The 25,189-nt window shown below is 46.6% G+C and overlaps 1 protein-coding gene across 5 annotated transcripts in view; it reads right to left on the reverse strand.

Annotated features, from left to right (window-relative positions):
• Positions 1-25,189, reverse strand: part of AMOTL1 (angiomotin like 1) — a 76,062-nt gene that overhangs the window by 45,815 nt on the left and 5,058 nt on the right. For 2 of the 5 annotated variants that reach the window (XM_071555518.1, XM_071555508.1), the window contains exons 2-3: positions 23,286-23,421; positions 20,734-20,784 (exon numbers count right to left, since the gene is read on the reverse strand). The exons of 1 other annotated variant lie outside the window; for it this stretch is intronic. In XM_071555518.1, coding sequence (XP_071411619.1) covers positions 20,734-20,784; positions 23,286-23,370 — 136 coding nt within the window. In that variant the 5' untranslated portion in view covers positions 23,371-23,421. Of the gene's footprint in view, positions 1-10,638; positions 10,733-20,733; positions 20,785-23,285; positions 23,422-25,189 lie in introns of those variants that run through there. 2 more of the 5 variants (XM_071555540.1, XM_071555529.1) reach the window with 2 other exon arrangements.

The raw sequence follows: 25,189 nt of genomic DNA on the forward strand, positions 1-25,189 counted from the left end.
AGAAAGCCATGAAGGAACTCCTTGTTTAGCTTTGTTTGTGCATGTGACTTTTGCTTTACCTATTAGACTACCTTTATCTCAACCCACAAGTTTTATTACTTTTACCCTTCCAATTTTATTCCACATCCCACCAGGATGGATTGAGCAAGTGGCTGCATGGGGCTTGGTTGCTGGCTGAGGTTAAATCACTACAGTTCCACAGCCCCTTCACAATCAGTGAAGAACAAGCTCACCTGGCAAGGAAAGACACTCATCCTAAATTGCTGCTCAGGGATGGCTCTCCAGTGTGCTTGTTTTAACAAGCTGATACAAAATGTATTACAGCAGTGTTAAGCCAGGAATGACATGGGCTTGACCCCAAGAATTCAAGCCACGAATGACATTGGCACAACCCTATAATTCAAGAAAGACACAGACAGACTGGACAGAGTCCAAAGGTGAGCCACAGAGTGGGCTGTAGAGCCTGCCCTGTGAGGAAAGGCTGAAGGATTTAGGTCCTTCCTCCCTGGAGGGGAGCCCTCATCACAGTGTTTCAGTATTTAAAGGGAGGCTACAGAGAGGGCAGGGGTTCTCTATTCACAAACAGCCACACGGAGAAGATAAGAGGCCACAGTACAAATCGCACTATGAGATGTTTTATCTTGACATAAGAATGAAATTCTTTACAGTGAAAACAATCATTCACTGAACAACCTCCCCAGCGATACGGCAGACTCTCCATCACTGGAGGTTTCCCAGATGCGACGACATTGTCCTAGATAATCTTGTCTATGTTGCCCTCTTCCCTTAAAAGGGTAGATCAGAAGATCTGCTGAGGTCCCTTACAATATAGGCTGTTCTACGATTCTATGATCTTTTACTTTCATCTTACTTTTTCTGAGCATTCCCTCATTTTTGTAAAGAGAAGGTTCTTTGAGGTTCAAACCTTGGAGATGAGCATCTCCTGGCCCCAAGTGCCCTGGCACAGCTGGGACACAGCAGAATCACTCTCCACTTATGCCCTGGTTGTCACAGGTTTAGACTAAGGGAATGACCATTGCCATCTGGCATAGCCCCTGCCAATGGACTTGCCTGAGCAGGAGGTGGAGTGCTCAAAGTTGCACCATCAAAGCATCCATCTGTCCCAGTGGCGCATCCATTCATCCCTGTGGGGCAGGAAGCCCACAAACACAGGGACCTGCAGCACTCTGCTCTTCAAGAAAAGCAATCGGCCACAAATGACCTGGATTTATTAATCCTGACTGCTTGGTTTGTGCTCAGCTAACTGCATGCTCACTGGTATACATTATATACTGAAGTTGCTTTGCTTTTCTCTTTACATACAGGTCATGGCTAACTCCTTGCAACTGCATGGAGCAAGGCAGCAGTGGGGTAATGGGCAAGGGGTAGGATCCAGCCTGTCTTTTCTACAGGCATGAAGATACTATTTTCTTCTGTGCCCAGAGGAGAAGAATTAGGCATTTCTGCAAAATGTTAATGAATTCATCACTTTACCATTCATATTATGCATGAATGTGTATGGCAGTTATCTATATTTAGAGAGCAGGAGGAAAAGACTGCTCGCTTGAGTAGATCTGTTTGTGAAAACAAGCATGGTAGACTGATCTGCAAATTGTGCTCATGCTGACACAGACCCAAGAAAAATCTCAAGGACCCTAATTTCCAAAATTATTGGCCTATTCTGGTAGGGAATAGGATTAAAGACACCCTTCTTTGCTTCTACACACACACAGTCCTGCCTTGGAATTTGAAATCCTGTATGAAACAAGTGACTTTTGAGTCCTAGCATGTTTTATGAATAAAAAGTAGATTGGGGTGAAACAGAAAATCTGTGGAAGATGAGCAGCTTCAAGTATTACAGACAACCTGAACAGCCAGCAGCTACCAGCTTGGCCTCACCACTCACCAAACAGAATTCAAAAGAAATAAACTATTAGTAAAACTGTATGCTCATCTTCTGTATATCCAGGCTGCAGGCACCCTTGAGTCAAGGCTTCAAATTTTCTGAGACGGAGAAAAAAGACATGTTGTTCTCTATAATAAGAGCAGAAATTCTCACCTAAACTTGTCTTTGGTTGTTGTGGCAAAGTCACATTCTACTAAAAGCAGGACTGGTAAATTCCAGCATTTGCCAAACTGATCAGTTTCTAATCTCTATTACATCAGAGTCGCAATCAAGTAGCTTGAACCCAGCCAGAAAACACTTTGCTGTACCTATGCTGATGTTTTATCATCACAAAACAATGTTATGATGTTTTATGATGTTAAAAATGATGTAACAATATTTTATGTTCATTCACAGTAGGTTTTAATAAAATGTCAGCTGTAACTGGCATAGAAAGCCAGTTTTTGTGTAACACAGAAAACAGTTGCCAAAAGATCAGCGCTTGGCACACAGCCACAATCCAGATCATGAGCAATAAGTTTAGGGAAGCCTCATGAGCCATCTGGAGTATGACACAAACCTTTTTTCTTCCCCCCACCTTACTGTCACTGAAGCCTCCCAAATCCCAGCTCCCCTCTTTGAAGGGAAAGGCTTTGCTACACCCAAATCTGATGGGATGCAAGGTGACTGTGCATGCTCAGGCACTTGTTCCCCTCCCCAAACCTCCTCATTCCTCTACAGTGCTCACCAAAAGAGCAATTTGCATCCCTGTAACTGATTCCTGGTGCCAGATCACTGTTGCACAGCAGGTGGTTGCAGGCAACCTAGGATGAAGACCACCACCTCTCGGAGGATGCATTCCTGGGGAACGTCTTTCCACCAGTATCTAGCCCAAACATCCTAAGCCACAAACCACAGCTGCTGCCCCATGGTTTGTGACTGTCACTGCCAAGAAGAACCTACCTCACCGTGTTTGTATGTGCCTGCAGGCAGCTGCCAGGTGCACTGTGTCCTCTCCTCTCCCCCTCCAAAAGCCAGCCCAGCCTCCCCAGCCCCAGCATGCCAAGATGCAGCCCAGTCCACAGACATCACGTCTTCAATGGCCATATATCCAGTGTCTCTTATAGCCAGCTCTGTAAGACATGACCACATCTCTGGCCCACTTCAGTCCTTGCTAAATTGGGTAGCTGCTTCAGGCCTTCACTTCTGCATCCCTACTGACTCTCCTACATCTAAATGACTGCCTGACACCAATTCACTTGTTTTCTTTTCCTTTTTCTTTTATTAAAGTATGCATTATGCCCTTCAGAAGCAGACATATTATCCCAGAGGTTACTGCAGAACAGCACAATTCATTTGAACGTTCAGAACTATTTAAATTAATCTGTCACTAAGATTAACACCAGACAGTGAATCAGGACCCAGAGACAGAGGAGCACCACTTAAACATTTCCTGTTTCTGGTGTGGTTTCAGTCTGGTTTTGAAAAGGATCTAAAACAAAACCTCATAAGAAGCTCATTGCTGTGACATTAGAGGAAAGCCATAACAGCGTCCCCAAGAAACAAATTTACAAAAACAGTCAGAGAAGATGGTTTTCTTACAGCCAAGCTCTTGTCTTCAATAAAACACCAAAGGATACCCGTTGTGCAAAGACAGTTTGCAGCTCTTTAGAGGCAACACCTCAAGGCAAAGCCCAGGTAATGAGTTTCTGCACACCACCCAGTGCCCACCCAGGTACCTCACTGTGGCTGCCTGGGGCACAGTCCGTGCTGATGGCATGTATGACTCCTCCTCTGCCACTCAAAAGCCATCCAGCCAAACAAAACCGCAGAGCTGTCCTCCAAAAATTCCTCTCTCAGTTTGTACCCTACTGACCGAGCAGTTCAAAAGAGACAGAAGTATTTCAAATACCATCCAAAGAAATCATCTGAAATCAAAAAGTGAGGCAGCTTTGCACTTTCCTATAAACTCTGCCACAGTTTGTAAGAGAAGTCCAAAAATGACAGAACAAAAAAATTATATCGTTTCCAAGCCCACATCTGTCTCTCTGTCTCACAGCCAAGCCAAAAAGGAGTATAACTACCTTATTCCACATTTAAAATATTTTCCCTGCCCTGTTGCTGCATAAAAATCTCAGGTCAACAAAAGCAGAGAATTATTTAAGGAAAATAAAAAAGGACAGTCAAAGCACTTCATGAAGGCTGTGCCATGACTTGGCCAGGATGGACCTATCAGTCCCTCCAGTGGGTCACAGGGACCCTGTTGAGCTGGATATCCCTCCTGACCCATGAATCTAACTCCTAAGCATTGGCCCAGTCTTGAGAGCAGGGATTGTCATACCCCAACCGCACAGCTGTGCCACTGGGACTGGGACTCCTTTGCAGCCCCAGTTCCGATGAAGTGCAGAGACTCAGGCAGCCCCTGGTGATAGTTTTGCATCAGCAGCTCCCCAGTCGATGCCCAAGTTTTCTAGGTCACTGCTGGGGTTGCTGATGGTCACTTCTGGGGTGGCTGACTCATCCTCACACCCCATAATTCTGCTTGGGAACCTCGCATCCGCTGCCAGGGCTCCCAAGCCCTGCAAGGACTAAAAAGCATCACAAATATTATTTTCACAGAAGCAGAGCAACATCTTACAAGACAGAAATCCAATGCACATAATGCACACCAGATGTGAGCAAACAGCACCTCTCATTCCCCACATGAAAGCTGGGAGAAGCCACACCCTCGTGCCTGGCAGGATTCACCAGACCAAGCTCACCCTCCACAGCTCACCACCCTGGGGAAAGAAATCTTCATCCCAGCATCAGCTCCAGAATCCACACTGTGCTATTCCCTTGCTCAAGAAAAACTCCCGGAGTCTCCCATCCTGGGTACTGCCATTTCACTCTTCAGAAAGTGTATCGCTCCAGAAAGCACTAGAAAAACCACTGAGAACAGGCAGTGGAGGCAGCCAAGCCCCATCTCTCCCAAGGAATCGTGCTAACTCATCCAAATTTAACTGCCTACAAGGATGAACACTTTTCATGAAGCTTCAGCCTTACATGCTTATTTTCATATGTGTTTTCCTCAGAAAAACCAAAGCAGATGAGAAAAGAGACTATGAGAGAAACAAAGGAAACATGCCTTGAAAGTGGCTCCCAAACCTGGCATGAGATCAGATGGATATAGGAAAGCTCAGAGCCAAACCCTCCTGCCCAGGAGATCCCCTTGGATGCCCACACTTCTCCACCCTCCTGATGGAAATCAGGTGCGCGGACGTGTGGAGGCAAACAGTGCCCGTCACCGCCCTTTCATCTCGGATGGTTACAGGGATTATAATGTCAGAACAACCCGCTGCTTTTTTCCCCCCATCCCAGGCTCACCCCTGAGGAGAGGCAGGATGCTGCCAGAGCATTATCACCATACTTCCAGACTCTGAGCAGTCATCTGGGCATTAACCTGACGGAGGTAGGGATGCATATTCCTTAGGCAGCTGTGCTAGGCTTTGCACAAATATGTGCATTTTTAAGGTCTCTATGTATTATAAGCTATAAATTTGCCTTTCCAGCTACAACACTGAGTCTCCAATATGCAGCCAGCTTAAATTTATTCAAATAATTGAATCAATAATTGAAACTTCTGCTTTGATCAAAGTGCCTCAGTGGCACAAGGATGACTCCTGTCAGCATTGCTGCTCTGAGATAAAAGGGTAAGTACTATTCAGAGCTGAAAGTAAGGGAAGAAACTCTCAGTAAAAGAGTGAAATACAAAGGCTGACATGGAGCTCACGAGTGAGACAACACTTCTGCTACAGCCGCGCCGCTTGTCAGCACAACGACTGTCTGCAGACATTTTCACTACACCATAAATTCTGATCTCCAAGCAATAAAAAATCTCCAAGATAAAAATTCATCACGTAAATTCTTAGGGAAGGAATTTTTTCTTCCACTGGGAGGAAAAAATCGTCAATCAGCTACAACATACAGACAAGACACTTGCAGAGAAGGAGTTTAAGCTATTTAACTTTGCTGTACTTACTGCCTTGAAAAATGATCACATTACAGAAAAGCACTGGCATGATCCGTGTCACTTGGATATTTAAGCCCTTCCATTAATTAACCAGCAGTGAAACAGGACCTAGGACTGCAGATCATTCAGTCGAGTTCCTCATTACTTCGAGCAACCACACTATAAAACTTCCCATTTGAATTGAATAAACAGCATCTTGAAGAAGAGGATTTTTTTTTCAGCCCATTGGAGGAGGTTTCAGAATTTCTCTTCCTCAGATACACTCAAATATTCTTCTTGCTTCCCACTCACAGTCACTGACATGGCTCTTTATCCATCTATTTTTTTTTGCCAGTGGTGTCCTTTAGGTTAAATAGCTTTCTCCCTGAGTCATTCCCACAAACTTGCAATGTACAAAGGAGCCTGGGATAAGGATAGAACAAAAATAGTACAAAGACTGTACAGTACTCTCTAACTGAAAAGGCAGGCATTGAACTTTGTCTTAAGGATCTTCAGATTTCTAGAGCTCTTCCACTTTTTTAACATAAGCAACAAACCACCAGCTAAGAATCCACAGTTCTTCATTTAATTCGTGTGAAGAACCGCTTGTGATAACGCTACACTGAGCCGAGTCTCTGCACTATTCTTGTGTCATAACTTAAAGCAAAAAGAAATTAGACCTTCTTCCCACCAGAATATGTATTACAATTATGAGCCTTCCATTATTAAGTCATTACACGTTGTTGATATTCAGCCACTTTTAAAATGCAGAAATTTAATAAAGTTATTATATGTAGAAGTGCTAACAAGATAATTGCCTTTAGTTTTTGCTCCCAGATGGTTCAGGTCATATTTAAAACAAGGAAAATCACAGAAACGGCTGATGGAATGGAGCCATCATCTCAAAAACAGCCCAAGTGCACTGTCACAGGCAGGGTGACACATCCCAGGGAATAGGACATGTCACTGGCAAGGACACTCTGTCCGTTCCAGGAGCCATCTCCAGGAGGAATGCCCCATGAGAGGTGCCTCCCTGCTCCTGCGGCATGTAGGAGCTCACATCAAGACCCAGAGGAAATCCAGATGCCTCCTGCGCTCCAGGAAGTTTGGGATCATGTCATACCGCAGCCCAGCAGGGACTTTTTTGAAATATCTGCTCACAACATAAACAATGAAGAGGGAGAACAGAGAAATAACAGCTTTTTAATTACTGGTTTAGGTCTTAAATAGAGACTGAATTTCGGTCAAAGGACTTTAATTCATTAAACTATTAATTAAATTAAATTAACAATGTCATTATTTTGCAGCCTGAGACTTGATCACTGGAGTTACTGTTGTCTAAAGCACATTTATATGTGTGCTAGCCAATATGGTCACAGCAGATAAACCCAAATAGTGCTCAATTATTTAATCTCACACTATGTTTTCCTGAGATGTGGCATCCCTCTGTAGAACATCCTGCTTCTCAGCAGGTGCTACATTGCCAAATGCTGGCCATCACTGCCTGGCTCACATGACGATGACACACTACAACTTCAAGATGAGGTACACACATGCGTCAGGAAAGGCACGGCCACACACCGTGGTGAGACACATCCGAGCCAGACAAGGCTACTGACAGGCAGCAAATGCTGCAGGACCTCCTGGGTCACAGGATACAGCTTACTATGTGGCAAAATTCTATTCTCACATGTGCTGATACAAATTTGGAGCAATTTCACCAGCTTCTACAGATTTACTCCAGATTTACACCTGCAGCAGCACCTCATCTACTGAAAAAGTCACTAGAAGAACCAAAACCAGAACACATGCACTTCCTAAATGCAACATTTTAACAGAAAAGTTGCCCTAAGATTTTTTTAATAGAGAGATGATGTTGTTCTTGTTACTATTACTTTTGTTTTCTATCTACTTCCATCTATTTCTACTTTTGCCCTGAGTGGAAGGCAGGCTGCTCCATTTAAAAATTCAGGACACAAATGGGAATCAGATTACATCTATCCCAAAGCTGCCAAAAAGCAATTGCTGTATGAAACCAAAAATCCTCCTGGGATTTTGCTCAAATCCACAAAATATTCCTGAACACTAAAGTTTCCACTGGGACTATTATATCAGCAGATAGTCTGTGTGTGAAAACCCAAGTATGCAGCCGTCCTGCTAATGGTTTCCAGGAGAAGGAGGCTGTGCAAGGCACACACTCCCACCTTAGCACCAAGTAACATTTATACCAGATCTGGCCTTTAAAGTAAGTTACATGCCTATCATTGAAAAAGGAAGGCACTGTGGATTCAGATTTTTGTTTCCTGAAGAGCCCTTCCTGTTACTGCTGCAGTGGTCAGCACTAACATCTCCACATAATCCTGAAACTCCATATGCATACAGAGCCCAGCTGTGCCTGACTTCCTGGGGCTCCTGCTGGGATCCCTACAAACCCCTTCCAGTGTTTCTTCGCTGGAGAAATGCAAAGCTTTAGCTTTGTGCTGTTGTTTCCTCACAGAGGAGCTCTTGCAAGGAGCATCAGAGTTGTATGAGTGCATCCATCCATCCATCCATCCATCCATCCATCCATCCATCCATCCAGGATGCTAATGTGCAAAAGGTTTAGTCCAGATCACTGTGGGAGCAGCCAGGACTTAAGAACTGCCTCCATGCTTGTTCAGGTGGAAATGAAAAGTAAATGAGAGCAACCATCAATCTCTGGATATTTGGGTTTTGGAAAGACAACATATGCCCCTCTGGGATGAAGCTGCTCTGCTCTAGCAGCCGAATGTTTTCCAAAAGAAGAGGGAACACAAAGTTCCCCTTGCCAAATGCTGGCAGGGAGCAAAGGAGAGCATGGACATCAGGATTGAGGAGGATGGACATGCAGGTGATCAGTGGCAGGGGGTGTCCCACTGGCCCCACACCACTTGGGAAAACCAGGGGGCCCAGCTCCAGCAACACTGTGAGCATGTATCTCCCCACTTAGCTACCCCAAAACCCCAAATTCAGCCCTCACACCACTACTCCAGTCAGGGCTGGAGAGGAGGAAGGCCTGGGCAGGGTACAGCCCCTCCATGTACACCCTGGCAGGCATCCAGCACAGCCTTGAAGAGGGTTTTACTGTGGGCTCTTGCCCACTCAATATTCCTGACCTCACCACTCTGACATTTCTCAATAAGGTATTTATAGGACCCTTTGAAGAGCTTTTATGGCCATTAGCAGTGACTACAAATATATGCAAAAATATATATTGTATATAAATACATATAAAAATAGAAATAAACTTAATGTATATATGTGGTCTATTTTTATTTATATCTATGTAGCCATATATGTCTCTATATGTGTAAATATAAAAAATACATAAACATATATCTACATACATTTTTATCTCTATATAAATATATGTATTTAAGATACATGTAACTATGTATCTTCATGCACACTTGTAAGCAGGAATGGTGCTGCCAGCTAGGTGTACTCAGGAAAAACCATGGGACTCATGTTCACAGCCACTTTTCTCTCAGGAAGTTTTTATGCTTATTTTTGTAAATAAAAAGACAAAACCTGTGTTCAGTGGATGCCTGAGAAGGGCTTTGCAGACCCCCAGCCACCAGGTCCCGGTCTCAGGCAGCAGCTGCCCTCAGCTCCTGGGATGCTCACACAGCACCAGGAAAGAGAAAAAAAAACCTTTTTCCATCAAAAGAGGAAAAAGCCCAACCAGCGACCTTCCTGTACTTAAAAGTATGAATCACAAAACCTGGCAGGAGGATTCAGGCTAAATTAACGTGTGCGGGTTTTTTTTTTCCTTTCTAAGTTCCTTTTTTTTTAAGCGAAGTTTAGCTTTGTTCCCTGCATGGGAGGAAGATTAAATATAAAAAAGTTCCCTCTCACCATCCCCCTACAACAACGTGGGAAAGCGCTCCCCCGGCGTGGGAAGCCCCTCCTGTGTGACTCCTGTGGCCGGCGCTGCCTCCTCGCGCTCCGCAACCTCGTCTCGGGCAGTGGGACGGGACAGGACGGGACGGGACGGGACGGTGCCCGTCTGCCCGCACGGTGCTTCCTGGCTGGGCTGGGCGGTGACAGCCCGGCACTGGGGACCGCCGGGGACGCTGTGATCGCTGCTCCAGGAACAGCGGCGCCCGCTCCGGTGCCGCTGGAAACATTCCCCGCGGTCCCGACCGGCGCTTCGCCCTTCCCGGGAGCGCCAGGGCGGCGGATCCGCGGCGCGGTCCTGCTTCAGGATACTCTACAGACACCCCTCTCTGACCGGGGCTATTCGCCCCGGCTCGCCCCGCGCTGCTCTGCCTTCCCGGAGGAGGGAAAATTCGCGGGAGTGTCCAGGGAGGACTGCGGGAGCGGAGGAGCAGGAGAAGCCGCGGCGGCCGGGATGGCGGCTCGGCCCCGACGGGACGGGCAAGGACGGGCTCGGCCCCGCTGTCGCACGCGTGGAGTTTCCACGCAGCCCGGGGGCAGCGAGGAGCCCTGGGTCCAGGAGCCGGCTCCGGCTGCCCAGGCCTTCCCACATCCTACCGGGGGAACGACGGGGCACGGCACCACGCACGGGTGAGTGTGAGAAAGGACATCCCGCACCGGCACTCCCGCACCCCCGGGGCGCTCCCCGGCACACACGTGGACACGGGCACACGCGCCCCTGCGAGCCCGGGAGCGCACGGACACGCTCTCGTGCCGCGACACACGGACACACACGCACACAGACATAGACACGCACATGGACATGGACACGGACATGGACACCGCCGCCCTTCCCCAACGTTACCTCCGGCTCCGCGCCCCGCCGTCCCCGGCAGAACCGCGGCCATCCGCGCCGCTCCCCGCCGCCCCCGGGCGCGCTCCGCCGGCCGCCGCGGGCCGGGCCGGGGCGGGGACAGCCGGGGCGGGCTCAGCCGAGGGGGAGGGTTCGGGGGCGGGCGGGTCCCGCCCGGCGCGGGGCGGCCGCTGATAGACGCTCGGGCAGCGACTGCTGCCGCCGGCGCTGCCGTCCGGCATGGTCAACCGGCGCGGTCGGAGAGAGCTCCGGCACTCAGGCTGGAGCCTCGCAGCCCCAGACGAAGCCACTGAAGACACCTGGGTGCGCCCGGGGTGAGCCTGTGTGGCAGCACAGCCGCCTCGCCTCATGCCTGGGGATGCTCGGAACCTAAATCCCGTCCTAGGTACCGGGACAGGCTCCCCGGTCCCTCGCGGGACACTTGACGGGGGTTGCCCCAGACTCGTGAATTAACCTCGTCTCCAGCTGTTCCCTGTGCCTGGAGGAGCCAGCGGCTGTTCGGGGAGTGACTGGGCCATGTAACACTGAGGCAGTTCCCCCTTCCTGAACGCAGCCCCTTCCCCTACTGCCCACCTGCTCCATCACACATGTTCACATGAGCGGCGGATGCATATCTTCTTTAATATCAAAGGGTTTACAGCTGACAGCAAACACAATCGTTCTGGTAATGGGGACACGGGACATTTGACAGTTCAGGCTGTCTTTGTGGTTTGCCACACCCATTCCACGGGATGAGTGTTCATTAGGGCTGCAGTGAGCCACTGCTTAGTCTCCTCAGACCACTCCAGCCCTGCTGCCGAGGGTCTGATGCAGGGAACACAGCGGGAGAGCTCCTTGGGTGTTCTCACCACAGTTCGTTCCCATTCCTGCAGCTGTGTGGGCACAGACTGAGTTGGGCAGTCCTGCCACACCCTTTCCTCAGAACTGCCCCACAGGTTAGGCATCTTTTTGGACAACTGGCCCTGCCAGGACACTGCTTTGGGTTTTTCCGTATGTCAGTGCTTCAACCTCCTTCAGTCCAGCAAGCTGCATAGTGATGCCAGAATTATCCATTCAATTTGTACTCCTTTCTCCCAGGGACTGATGGTGGCTTCTGCCCCCTAAACACTGTGCCAAAGGGATAAAAGCAGGTAGGAAGAAGTGCAGCAACAGGCTGAAGGGGAACACACCAAGTGTCACTACAGCCCCATGAAGAGGTACAGCAAGACAGGAGCTGGCCTAGTGCCATCATCACAGGACTGGTGGATGCAGAGAGGACTTCTGACAGCACCAGGCACTGTGAGAGTGCTCTGAATCACAGCAGTCTGAGGCATTGTTGTTTTGAAACTCAAAACCCTGCTTTGCTCAAAGCTTGGGTTTTGCTTAGGTGCAAGACCTGAGGAAACCGTCATACATGGGAAACAGGTAAAGGAGGAAAAAATATTGGTGGTGAAATCAGGTTTCTCAGTTTCCACATTGGCACACCTCCCATTGTAGCAGTTAGCCCAGTACAATGTTTCCAGTGGGAGCTGCACATCCTCAGAGGTGGCCTTTCCTCCATGCTGGTATGCAAACTGAGGTGCCAGTCAGGTACTGCCCCTGTGGGTGTCTCTCTGAAGCTTTGAAACTAAGGCATCTATTATCTGTCTCCCTGAGGTCACGTAATACAGTCTGGGGTTACAGTCAAGCAGGGCAGCAGTGAATTGCAAATATGGTGCTGTTTGAGGTGGAGGACAAGGGGCATCATTGCATCCCTCACCACTTCAGGAGAAAAACTACAGGCTAGTCCTTAGAGTACTAGACTTGGATAAGAGAGAGGAGATGTTTGTTCCCTTGTCACCCGCAGATGACTTGAGTATTTGGGAGCAAATTAAGACCAAAATCAGGTTTTTGAATGCCTAAATCCTCTGCAAAGATGTGGAGGAACTTGTTGATAGTTAGACACATGGTTCCCTGGAGGAATTTGCCTTGGATTTTTCAGATTGTATAGCTGACCTCTCCTACTTTCCCCAGAGGTTGGCCTTGCTTATAGACACAGATGAACCATGAACCAGCTCGGCTGTAAATGAAGGTGAAATATTTTCCCTTGGCTTGTCAGGTGCCTTTTCACAGTGTTGGGTGAAATGGAATGAGGGCACTGCTGTCTGAGCCCTGTTCAAAGTGGCAATTCAAGTGCTGCTTATTGTCATGTTCCAACTGTATCACTTGGTTAGGCAAAATTGGAAACATTCTTTTGATTGTTCTGCTTCCCAGTCTGTGTCGTGGGGGACTGGGGTCAATCTTGCTGTATTCCCTTTGGCCAAGGGGATCCAGCCTGTTCCAGGGCTTATTTTGTTTCTCATTCTGGCCTCGGAGTCTGTGTTCCCCTTTCACCTACCACTGCATGGTAATGATTTCAGTGCTAGAGAAACGAATATATCAAGAAAAAGGATTATCTGCTGACTTGTCTTTCAGTAGCATTGCAGGGACCTGGTGTACCATGCTGTTAATGTTTCCAAGGAAAAGATCCTTTTTAACTCCTGAAATAAAAGTGTCATTTAAATTTTCTCCCACATTATTCACTTTCTGTTGTGTATTTCCACATGATTTTCAAGATCTTTTTTCCTGTTCAACTCCATTTTGATTTGATAAACTGGTAATTGACCACAAAAGGCAGCAGGTTGGAGAGGGTGTTCTCTAATCTCTCATGGTTTGATACACCTGAAAACCTCGGGAGAGCTGTGTCTGCCTAGGAGGCCAAGGCAACTGCCACTCAAGCTTCTCCCCTTTGCAGCTCCACTATTTTAATATATTTTATATGTATTTATTAATTTGCTTATTTATTTCTATATTAGAATATATTTGGGGATAGTTCCACTATTTTAATATTTGTTTGTTTGTTTGTTTTGTCTAGTTCTTCTAATGAATTTGAAGAAGGAAAGAAATTAATTCTTCCACCCCTTTTGGTTTTAACCTGCTCAGCCAGGGCCAAGTGCCACCACAACTCCAGCTGTCAGCTCAGCAGAATGGAGCTGACAGTGCCATCTTTATTCACTGCCTCCCTCCTGTTTCTCCCTGGTAGCTATGGGTCCAGGAGACACGCATTATCTACACATCCCATGTCTTTTATACTCTCCATGGAAAATAAACCCCTCTCATGGATTTCCCAAGCATTTTGTTGAGCTGCATGGGAAGGGAGAAGTATTTCCAGGCGCTGCCATGGCTCAGCCATTAGCAACCCCATGGATCACTCACTATCCCTGCACCATCCCAAACACATGCCAGTTGGGGATGTCTCAGTAGTTGCTAGTGACAAACCCAGGGCCAGATCCCTGAGGCCCTGCAGAAGGGATGTGGTCATCCCAAACCACAAGTGCACTCGGGTATTGATGCTCGTTACATTAGCAGCCAACCATGCATGTAATCCCACAGATTCCTAATGCTGCAAGCAAACAAATAGTTGTCCCACTCTGCCTGACACTGCAGCAATCCCAAATGCCTGCACACAATTCCACTTCTTGCTGTCATTGCTGTTTTTAATGATGGCTGATGGGCAGCCAGAGAATTACAGCCCTGTTAACACCAGCACTGGGGAAGGCATGAATAACCACTCTGTGATGCTGAGATTGCAGCAAGGGCTGAATCAAGAAATACACTGCATATAAACTTTCACCCAAGTAAATTTAATAAATAAAAGCCATAAAACCTTTGACATGAAAGATGCCTTTACTATTCTCTCAGGTGAAGAATATCTCTTCTTGATAGTCACAGGCTTCACCTGCCCAGCAGAGACACATCTCCCCATTCTCACTAACCTCAAAGCATCTCTAACTACTGAGCAGAGGTAAATCCTCTTGCAGAACTGGAGCAGCACTTTCTAAACATCTGCAGGACATTTTTAAGTAATCTTGCAACCTAGCAGCCAGAGAACTCAGTGGTTCAGGAAGCCCCAAAGAAAGCCATCCTACTAAATTATTAGCCACTGTTAAGGTTTCTAAAATAACAACTGTGCATATTTATCAGATTGCCTCTGATACACACTTCACAGGCAATAATGTATTTCAAAACAGCAGAAATATCTCTGCACATCTGTTTTTACAGTTCTGCCAAAGAGCTTTCATTTTCCCTAATAACTTGACCTCTTTGGTTTCTGGCAGAAGACAGTTAAGCAGAACACTCACTCTCTGGATTTGCTCCAGTATGGGATGAGGTCAGAACAACAAAGAAAAAGAAACAGCTGGATGGCTACAAAGCAGTGGGAACAAACAGGGCAGGAACCAGGGCTTTCTCTTTCCTTCCCTTTTTATTTATCCAATGGGATTTTGTTTCTGGGCATATTCATTCCCCAAGCAGACAGTATCACCAAAGCAGTTTCCTACAAGCTGCTGTTGTGGGGACGCCTCTCCAGCAGCTCACTGTACCCAAGGTGCACATATAAATAGCACAGCCAGCTAATCCCTTCTCTGGTTGGCTGTCGGGAAATGTGAGGCACAGGTCCTAGGGAGTTCCACTGAGATATTGCATCTCCTACACAGACATTTTCATCTTGATTTTGGCAAGGTGAAGTTCATACCCCCCACTCCCACTTCATTTTTCCATTTTGTCACGTTCTTATTACTCTGCCCAAAGCTTTCTGGTCTGTGGGCTTTCACCTTGCATGCATTTTTCAATCAGTTTTCTTTCTTTTTTTCTGGTATTCAGTTAAATCATCCTAAAACAGCAAGCAGAAAAATTGCCAGTGAGGTGGAAAGATGGTGGAAAAAAGCAGAGGGATGAGGGAATGGAACACAGAGAGAAGACATGCCAAGCACGGGAAAGAGACAGAAAAGCAGTCTGCACATGTTCCCCTGTGGGAAGAGTTTTTCTCTCCCTGATCTCACTTTCTCCACAGCCAGAAATTCCACCTCAGGATTTGCCAGGGAAACAATGCAGCATTTCTCTGCTGGGCCACAAAGCAAGTGTGAAATGTTCTGTTTTAATAATTTACAGAAAAAGGGAACATAACAGTCACCATCTGACTCATATCTTCTGAAATCCAGCAGCTAAAGCTGTGAGAAAGGAGAGACAGATGAAGAAAGGAAAGGAAGAGAAGATGTGGGTTTGTATTGTTTTTTTTCTTCTTGTAGGCCACTGTGGACCTAAGACAAGAAGGACTACACTGGATTATTGCAAAGCTTAAGAGCTCCTAGTATCTTCTGTCTGATGTGGCTTCCAGCATACGACTACAGAGAAAATACAAGGAAAATTACAAGTGCTGTTTCCTCTAGTACATGATTCCATTTCCTTTCCTGAGCCAGGGGTTTTAGCCACATATCCAGTCTGAGAGCCCTTCCTGGACCTTTAATCTATGATGTTTTCTATTTTTTTGAGCCCATTCATACTTCTGGCACCCTGGACGTTCTGTGGCAGCGAGCTGCACAGTGGAGTTGTTCACTGCATGAAGACGTACTTCCTTTGGGAAGTACTTTCTTATTTCACAGATTCTCTCACCAGTTCAGGTCAGAAGGGGCCTCTGGAGATCATCTGGTCTAACCCCCCTGCTCAAGCAGAGCCATCTAGAGACCATTTCCCAGGACTGTGTCCAGACAGCTTTGGATTGTCTCCAAGAATAGAAAGTCCACAACCTCCTTCGTCAACCTGTGCCAGTGCTTGGTCACCCTCACAGTAAAAAAGCATTTCCTGATGTTCAGAGGGAGCATTCTGTGTTTCTGTTTGTGCCACTTGCCTATGGTCCTGGCACTGAACACCACAGAAGAGTCTGACTCCAATCTCTTTACAATCTCCCTACAATTATTTATAGACATTGATGAAACCCCCCAGAGCGATCCCTTCTCTATGCTGATGAGACCCAGTTCTTCCAGCCTTTTCTAACCGTAAAGGTGTGCCAGTCCCTTCACTATCCTTGTGGCCCTTCACTAGACTATCTCCACTATGTCCATGTCTCTCTTGCACTTATTTACTTCTATGCCATTCATAATTCTTGTACTTCTACTGTGTTTTCCTTCAAGCATCTCCTTTCCACATCATCCAGTTGTAATTTATTCAGAGTCTGCTTTTGTAGAAGCTGCTCTCTCCCTCGGTCCCCTTTGTCTTCCTTGCCTGCTACTTCTCCGGGTAACCTCAGAAATGTGCTCACTGCTCGAGGTACAGGTGAGCCATGCACTGACTTACACAGGAGCAGATCACAGAGAGGTTTCCAAAGGTTTGGCATGGAAAGCAAAGCACCAATCTTTAAGACAAGGACAGAAAAAGAGTTAGAAAGTGATTTCTCAGTCATTGTTAATTCCATCATAGGAAGCTTCAGAATTACCAAAATTTTTGCAAACTTGTAGGAAAGGAAAATATTAGTAACATCCAGCACAGATTCAGCAAGAAGAGAGCCAGTCAGACTCATTTGGATTTTCTGCAATGAATTAATAAACCTTACTGATGAGGAAGATGGTGCAGATGCTGTAGGTGTGGATGTGTAAGTAAGGCTTGTGATACTGTGTCATATGGTATCACTATAAAGATGAGAAGAACACCTGTACTACAAAAAAAAATGAAAAGATGGACGTATGACTAGTCAAAACTTTTCTAAGAGGTTAGTTACTCATGGTATGATGTGAGGCAAAAACCCTCTCATGAATCTGGCCTTGATCAGCATTTCCACAAATGACACAAAATCCAAGCCCAACTTTTTACATTTGCAGGTGACAGCAAGCTGGGTCAAGCTGCCAAAAAGCTGGACACAGGACTGGAAGTCAAGGGAGACACAACAAGCAGGAAAAAAGGATACAATTCACTGGCCCTCCACTGGGCCCTTTTTCAGCCCCTGTAGAGTGGGCAAGAAACCCTCAGTCTGACCTGTGGAAGGCCTTTTCCCTGCTTATGCCTACCTTCGACTTAAATTACAGAAATCTAGACACCAAGGAAACCCTTCCAGTGCAGTGAAGCGTGGGGGTGGGTTGCCTGGGAAGGCTGCTAGGACAGGTTGGTCTTACACACAGGGTGGTGGGTGACCAAGAGGCACTAGCTCTGCCTTCAAGTGGGAGAGGGGTGTAGCTGTCTTCCCGAGGTCCCTCTCAGACCTGCCTTTCTGTGATTTTTATCCTGATAATGCTTTGTTACAATATTGATGTTTAGTCTCAGGATGTTGTTGTTATAATACTGCTTTACTCTCTGCTTTTCTACTAATAACTCATGCTGTTCAGGTGGCTAGTTTGACCAGGGGTGAGTATTTTTGACCTGGTATACTTTGATTACAGAATCACTTCAACACAGCATAAATCCAAGCTGCTACTAGGATGGTCTTGTCCTCTCCCACCCCAAAATATGCTTGCTCTTACAGCCTGACTTGACTGGCACCACAGAGCAGTCAGCTGTGCCTGACTTGGGTCAGGAGAGTGATCCATCTGAAAACTCACCAGCTGGGAGGGACGTAAGAGAAGAGATCGGTTTTCCATTACTTTTTCTGCTATCTCACATCCTTTGTCTGTCTTTCTACCTTGGATGGAGTAATCACATCTTGTGCTATGTTTGGAAAGCAGAGTGGAAATGTAAGGTGATATAAGCAGTAGTTTGAATAATCTTTTCCAGACTGAGTGATGTCTGAACTGCTGTGTAGAGGAAAGTGGTGTCTGAGGAGCTCCTCCTGCCCCTCAGATGGGAGCAGGGCTGTACAGAAACCCTGGGAGATGTCAACCACCACTTCAGGAGGCAATGGATCATACTGGATGGCACAGGCTGTTTTCCTGTTAACAGGAGGAGGATGCCAGCAAGCCAGTTGTGCCATGTGTCAGGCTTGATCCCTGGCCCTCTCAGGTCCTGCCCCTTGACCAGGGCTCACCTCATTTTGTGTATCTAAATCATCTGTCTAGCTGCTATTACACTGATTTTCTACTCAACTAAAATCAATCAAATCCTATTATTTGGGAGATGGAGCTTTTTTTGTCAATAAATACGTTTGCTAAGATGTCAAGAGTTTGCCAAGGTTAGGGGAAATGTCACTGAGGAAAGGCACTGTTCAAGGGATAACACAAGAAAGATCAAGAGGAAAAAATGAGCTGGTGTAAGTTCTGACACAGAAAATGCATTTTAAAGTTACTTGACTTGTTTTAACCACAGTCGGGTAATGAATGAGGTAGCCAAGGGAAGGCTCTTGGCTTTAATCCCATATCCTGTTAAGACACTCCTCTGGGTGAATGCATGTCAGAGCAGTCTCTATCCTGACACCAAGTGGACAGAGCTCACACAGACTCCTTTAAAATCAGACCAAGTGTATGGAATCACCAGTGAGGACAACACTGGATGTGCCCCCAATTCTAGCACCAGCAAGGCATCATACAGTTTTTAAGCACTTTTGCATTTACAGAATGTTTTTTTCAAGAACCTGTCTCCTAGTAGCAGAAATATACATTGAAGACAGTTATACATGATAAAAATCACTCTCTGGGCTCCTGTAGTTTTACCCTCCTATCCCAGGTTTCCACCAGTGTCATATGTTGTGAGTATCCCAGTGGATGTATATGGATCATCTTTACTAGGGACAAAGTCGGTTTCAAAAGTGGCAGGGAAGTCACAGAGTAACAGACAGGTTTTGGTTAGCATGGACCTCTGGAGTTCATCTCTCTCCAACCCTTTGCTCAGGCAGGGTCACCTAGACTCCATTTCCCAGGTCCATATCTAGACAGCTTTTGAATACCTCCAAGTATGGAGAATTCATCATCCTGAAAGTGAAGAGGAGAGTGTCTTTTTCTTGGGAGGAAGGACCAGTGCTTGGTCATGTTATGGTCATGGACGTGTTATGGTGATGGACACTGAGGTGTGCTGGAGTGGTCCCACCATGCTGTCAAGGAGCAAAGCAGGGCACCAGGCCCTCAGACAAGCATTTCTCCCAGCACAGCAGATTCACACTGAAAAGTGTGAAGGCTCCATCTCCAGCCTTCACTAATTTTCTCAGGAGGGCTTAGAAGCTTGTCTATTACTGGACTCCTCAGTACAAGAGAGACATGGAGCTTCTGAATAAGGTCCAGAGGAGGGCCATGAAGAGGATTAAGGATCTAGGGCTTCTCTCTTACCAGGATTGGCTGAAGGAGCTGGGCTGGTTCAGCCTGGAGAAGAGATTACTGAGGGGGCACCTCATCAATGTCTGTAAGTATCTGAAGAGAGGGTGTTAAAAAGGTGGAGCCAGGCTCTTATCGGTGATTTCAAGCAGTAGCAGAAGAGGCAGTGGGCAGAAATGATGCACAGGAAGTTCAACCTGAACACAAGAAAGATCCTTTTTGCTGTGCTGGTGACTGAGCACTGGAATGGATTTCCCAGAGAGGTTATGGAATCTTCCTTACTGGAGATATGCCATACCACCTGGATACAATCCTGTGCAATTGATTGTGCTTGAGCAGGGAGGTTGGACCAGATGACCCCACTGTGGTCCCATCCAACCTTACCAATTCTGTGATTCTGTGATTTCCCCTTTTCCTTGCATGACAGACTTCCGGGTTGGGTGGCCAGAAGACCTCGTTCAGAAGCTTCCCATCCCACAGCTCAAATCCTCACCCCCACCTCCTTACCTCAAGCACCTCTAACACATCCTGAGAAACACATCTCTTTTGACCTTGGCCCTGGGATTAAGGGGTGATCACTGCCGGATGGGGTTCTACCATGGATTCAGCTTCTGAAGTCTTTGGCTTCCCTTGCCTGTTTGAGGTTGTTTTCTCTCCAGGTGTCTTACTCTTCAGTATTACTTTATACACCTCTAGTTCTGCCTTTTGGGGAAAAAAAATCCCTTGTCATTTTGCAAGGTGCCAGAAAGTCACAGAAGTTCCAGTGCCAGCCACAGGCTAAGCATGAAATCCCCAGACAAGAAGCAGCACCATCCCATAGTGCTCTGCACCAGAAAGGTGACAGCTTCTTTCCCAGGGGAAAAAGCCTTGCATCAATTTAACATTGAAAGGTATTAAACACATCTAGAGTTGAGCTGTTCCATCCTTCTGATGGATGGCATTCAAAAGCAACACAGAAAGGAGGCACCAGTGCTGATAAATTTATGGAGTGAAAAGCATTCAGCAGCTGCCCTGTTTAAGTCATCTCCTAATTACTCAACATAGAAAAAACAGGGAGAGGAAGATGCATCATGCATGGACTTACCTAGCTGATCCAGAGCAAAGTAGGCTGGGGCACCTTCAGAGAGCTCATTGTCTGAGGGAAGAAGAACAAATGCTCAGAAAGGTCAGCTGAAGAGGTAGATGGGGAGAGTCGGGATGACATTGCGGTTTTAATTATGCTATAAGCTCCTACTCAGTCTGCTTCCAGTTCACCCTGACAGCTTTCATGTGTGTGTTGTGGGTTTTCTTTTAATTCAGCTGTTATTGAAAAACCTCAGAATCAGCTCAAGACAGAGATTTGTCAGAATGAACCCTTATCCACTTTCCAGCATCACTGAAGAGCAAGAGCTCCCCTGCCCCTCTCTGCCCTCACTGGGATTCCCTTTTGGACATGCCACAGATCTCTGCTCCCTTTCCCCAGTTTGTCCAGCAGTCAGGGCATGGCCAGGAGCATCTTGTCCACAGCAAACCCTTCCTGCATGCTACAGTCTCCTCCAACAATGGCAGCTGGGGTAGGTTTTACCAGTGGGAGCAGGAAAATGCCCTGGCCAGAATTTTTCAGAGGCTGAGCAAACCCTTGAGTCACCTGATAAGAGCACTGCTGTAACTCAGTGCCTGTGTCAGGTTAGACCATGGGCTCTGGAAATTCCTGAGGTGGTGACATTTCTCACAAAAAGTTCTTGTAGGAGATTATTTTGGGTCCACAAACCAATCCCGTATTAATCCCACCCATTCTTGTCTGCTCTCAGCTGCAGATCACAGCACATATGGATCTCTCACTGTCAGAAAGATCTGCAGCCACACAGGAACGTGGGTTGAATGCCATTTGTGCCTTGGAGTTGGTAGGGATTTTGTAATTTTCAAACATTTCTTTCAATGTCAAAACTTCTGCTAACTTGCAAAAACTCAATGCAAATTAAAATTTTTTAAAAAATTACAGAAGGTGGGTTTTTTTCCTTTTGGTTTTTGAGGGATCTGGTGTTTTGGTGTTTTACTCCTTTATGGTTCATGACATTTTTTCAATGTACGGGCCAGACTTGAAAATCTTTTGGCCTGGAATCTGTGGACCCCTTTGTTCCTAGAAGTTCCAGGAGGATGTTTGAGAATGGAAGGTGCATGATGGCATACAGCAATCCATACCTGTGGCATTTCTAAGAGGTCTTTCCCCATGCTATAAAATGCTCTTAGGCCCACCATTAGAAAAAGCTGTAAGCCACTTGAGGATAACAATGGACTGCACACAAAACTAAAAGCCAGTGTATATCCACATTCTATTGTTTCAGATTTTCATAAACTCATGGCAGCAACTCTGCTATCCTCTGCCTTTGCACACACAGGCATAGTGCAATCCTGAACTACACAGGCATTTGACCACTACAGCTATAAACACTAACACAGACCATGCACATAGCAAAGATTTTAAAAGAATAACAAATGCAGAGATTGTTCTAATGACAAAAAGGGGTGGACTGCAGCAAGCATCCCTGTGCTGGGTACCTGCAGAAGCAGAAGATGTGCTATGTAAGGTTACTGCCCAGTGATACTTGCCTGAGGAGATTGAACTCAGAGCTCAAAAGCATAAATCCACTTATGAGTTCAAAAACAAAAAGCTACTTATCTAATTCAGCTCTCACAGAAAACGATGCTATGCCACATCTTGAACTTTCCCTTTCCCCTTCCCCCAGCATCTGTGCTATCAGTGGGAAGCCAAGGGAAACAGATGGAGATAAGTTAACACTTTACCAAAGCAAAGCGTTTCCGTTCCCAAGATGCTGCCAATCTGGAAGGTTGTGAGTTTATTTTGGTTTTAGTCTGGGGCACAGCACGTCCCAGACAAAGAAGGATCTTTGCCCATGGAGGGGCAGCTTGTCCTGGCCCAGGGAATAGGGACCTCTGGTGACAAAAATGAGCTGGGGCTGAGCAGGGAGCACTTCTGGCTGTTCCTGTCAAATGTTCAAGTGAGGATTAAAGAGTAAATAAAAGGATCTGGCTGGAAATTAGGTAGAAATTAATCAATAGAGGAAATAGGTCTGCTGGCTACTTCCCCAGCAGAACCTTGAGTAGAGAGGTTTTGTGTCATGCCACGGTGGGCTGAAACCTTGAATGGTTCTGCACAGGAAGCCCCAGTTGGGGCAGGCTCCAGCTGCCCTGTCACTGCTGGGACAGCGTGTATCCCTGTAGCCATCCTAAACTGTCCCTCACAAATATGATTGAAGAGAGAAGAGAATGTTTTACCAGCTCTTCTGTCACTCTTCTGCAATCACAGTCATCTACAGAGTCCTGCTTGTGAAAAGTGAAGCAGTTACATCCAGTACAAGTGGCATATTAACTTTCCAAAAGGTGAGGGATGGGGCCTTTTTTTTCTTCCCATAAATGGACATTCCAGAGAAGGAAAACAAGCCATAGTTCAAGTGCCTATGTCAATGTGACTCTTTGGGCCAGACCTTTCCCACTTTCATACTAAGTACTGCCTTTCTCTGGATAAGCCCAGCAAAATCCCTGGGACCACTGCAAGCACAGTGAAGGGTAGCAGCACACTGGGAAGGCTCTCGGCACTTTCACTGGGTGGATTAAAAACTAGCAATCATACCCTACCTCCTTTCACACTGGAAAAGGGGTGGATCCCACCATGAGACAACCAATTTGTTTCATCCAGCTTCCAGTTTTCACCAGGGTCCATCTCTGGTCCACAACATCAAAGATCTGCTTGCAATGCCTCCTGCTGCTCTCTCTGAGGAATAACCAGAAGATACTCTGAGTGTCTGTTGTGCTGCTAAATCACAGTCAGCTGCTGAGAAGCTTACCTCAATAGGAGAAAATGTTGATATTCCAGGAAAAAAAGAAAAATAATTTAAAAAAAAAGAGAGGGAGAAAAAACTCACGTGTCTTCAAGGGAACTCTTGGACCAAGGAGTAGCCAACCCTACCAAGCCTCAACTTATCACATTGGCAAGTCTCCCTGCTGTGTCAAAAGGCCACCAACAATTGGACCTCTTCCATTTTCTGTTGTCAGTCTGACCAACACTTAGACATTCCTAATCCATCATTACACTTGCAGGGGTGGGGGTTTCTCTTTGAGTGGGATGATGTTTCAAGTGGGCATCCACCAGGGATGTGTGGCTCGGCTTTACATGCCCAGCCGTCATGTTCTGACCTGTGAGGGGAGTGAAGCTGGCCCTTGTTCCCAGCCCCTCCATGGGCAGGAGTTGCAGGCTGGGAGTTCTGACCAATTACACATCACAAGTCAATGCTACCATTGGCCACTTGGCTCTTGCAGCTGCCCCAGCTCTGGAGTGGTGGCTGTGAGCCACCGGGGAAGGAGAGAGATTACTGAGCAGTTAAAGCTGAAACTAAAAAGTTCCTTTCTGGTGTAGACACTGAGTTGTTTTCCTAACTACCAGTCATTCAGTGCAACCTACAAGTTTGCTGCACTTGGAAATTCACATGGAGACATTTTCCTTCTTTTGACTCCTTGGACCTGTGCATCTGAGCAATCCCAGACATGACTATAGACTGGGAGAATAATTCATTGAGAACAGCACTATGGAGAAGGACTTGGGGGCTCTCATGGATGAAAAGCTGGACATGAGCCAACTGGAAATGTGTGCTTGTAGCCCAGCAAGCCAACCCATCCTGGGCTGCTTCAGAAGCAGCACAGCAAGTCAAGGGAGGTGATTCTCCCCCTCTATGCTACCCTCATGAGACGCACAGCCCCTATTCCCCCCCACCGCACCCCAAGTGCTGTATTCTCTTCTGGGGCCCTCAGCACAAGGAATACATGGATCTATTGGAGCTGTTCACACTGGAGCATCTCCTTTATGAAGGCAGGCTGAAAGAGTTGGGGTTCTTCAGCCTGGAGAAAAGAAGGCTCTCAGGACACTTCATTGCAGCCTTCCAGTACCAAAAAGTGGCTGATAAAAGAGAGGGTGAGTGACTTTTTACATGGGCTGATATTAATAGGACAAGACAAAATGGTTTTAAACTAAAAAAGAAAACATTTAGATTGGGTGTAAGGAAGAAATTCTTTTATCAGAGGGTAATGACGCACTGGCACAGTTTGCGCAGAGAAGCTGTGGCTGACCCTTCCCTGGAAGTGTTCAAGGTCAGGCTGGATGGGGCCCTGAGCAGTCTGACCTAGTGAGTGGCATCCCTGCCCATGTCAGTGGAATTGCAACTGGATGATCTTTATATCCTTTCCAAGCCAAGCCATTCTATGATTCTATGGTTTTATGATCCCTGTTGGGGTTAGCACACAGGGGCATTTAATGCAATCCTGGGTCTTCAGGATTACATAGATTTGGGAGGTAAGACTCCTTCTAGCATCAGCAACCTCTCCCCTACCAGGAAAGAACACAACAGTGCTGGGATGCAACAAATTACTGTAAAGTTTTTCTGCGTCTGTGGGAAGATGCTGAAAAGGAAGTGACAAGAAGGACTTCCCCTAGCTGTGTCTAAAGCAAACCAAGACCCCAAATAGCACCAATGGAGCTGGATTCATGG

Source organism: Pithys albifrons, chromosome 1 (assembly GCF_047495875.1).
Source record: "Pithys albifrons albifrons isolate INPA30051 chromosome 1, PitAlb_v1, whole genome shotgun sequence".
NCBI classification, from domain to species: Eukaryota; Metazoa; Chordata; class Aves; order Passeriformes; family Thamnophilidae; genus Pithys; species Pithys albifrons.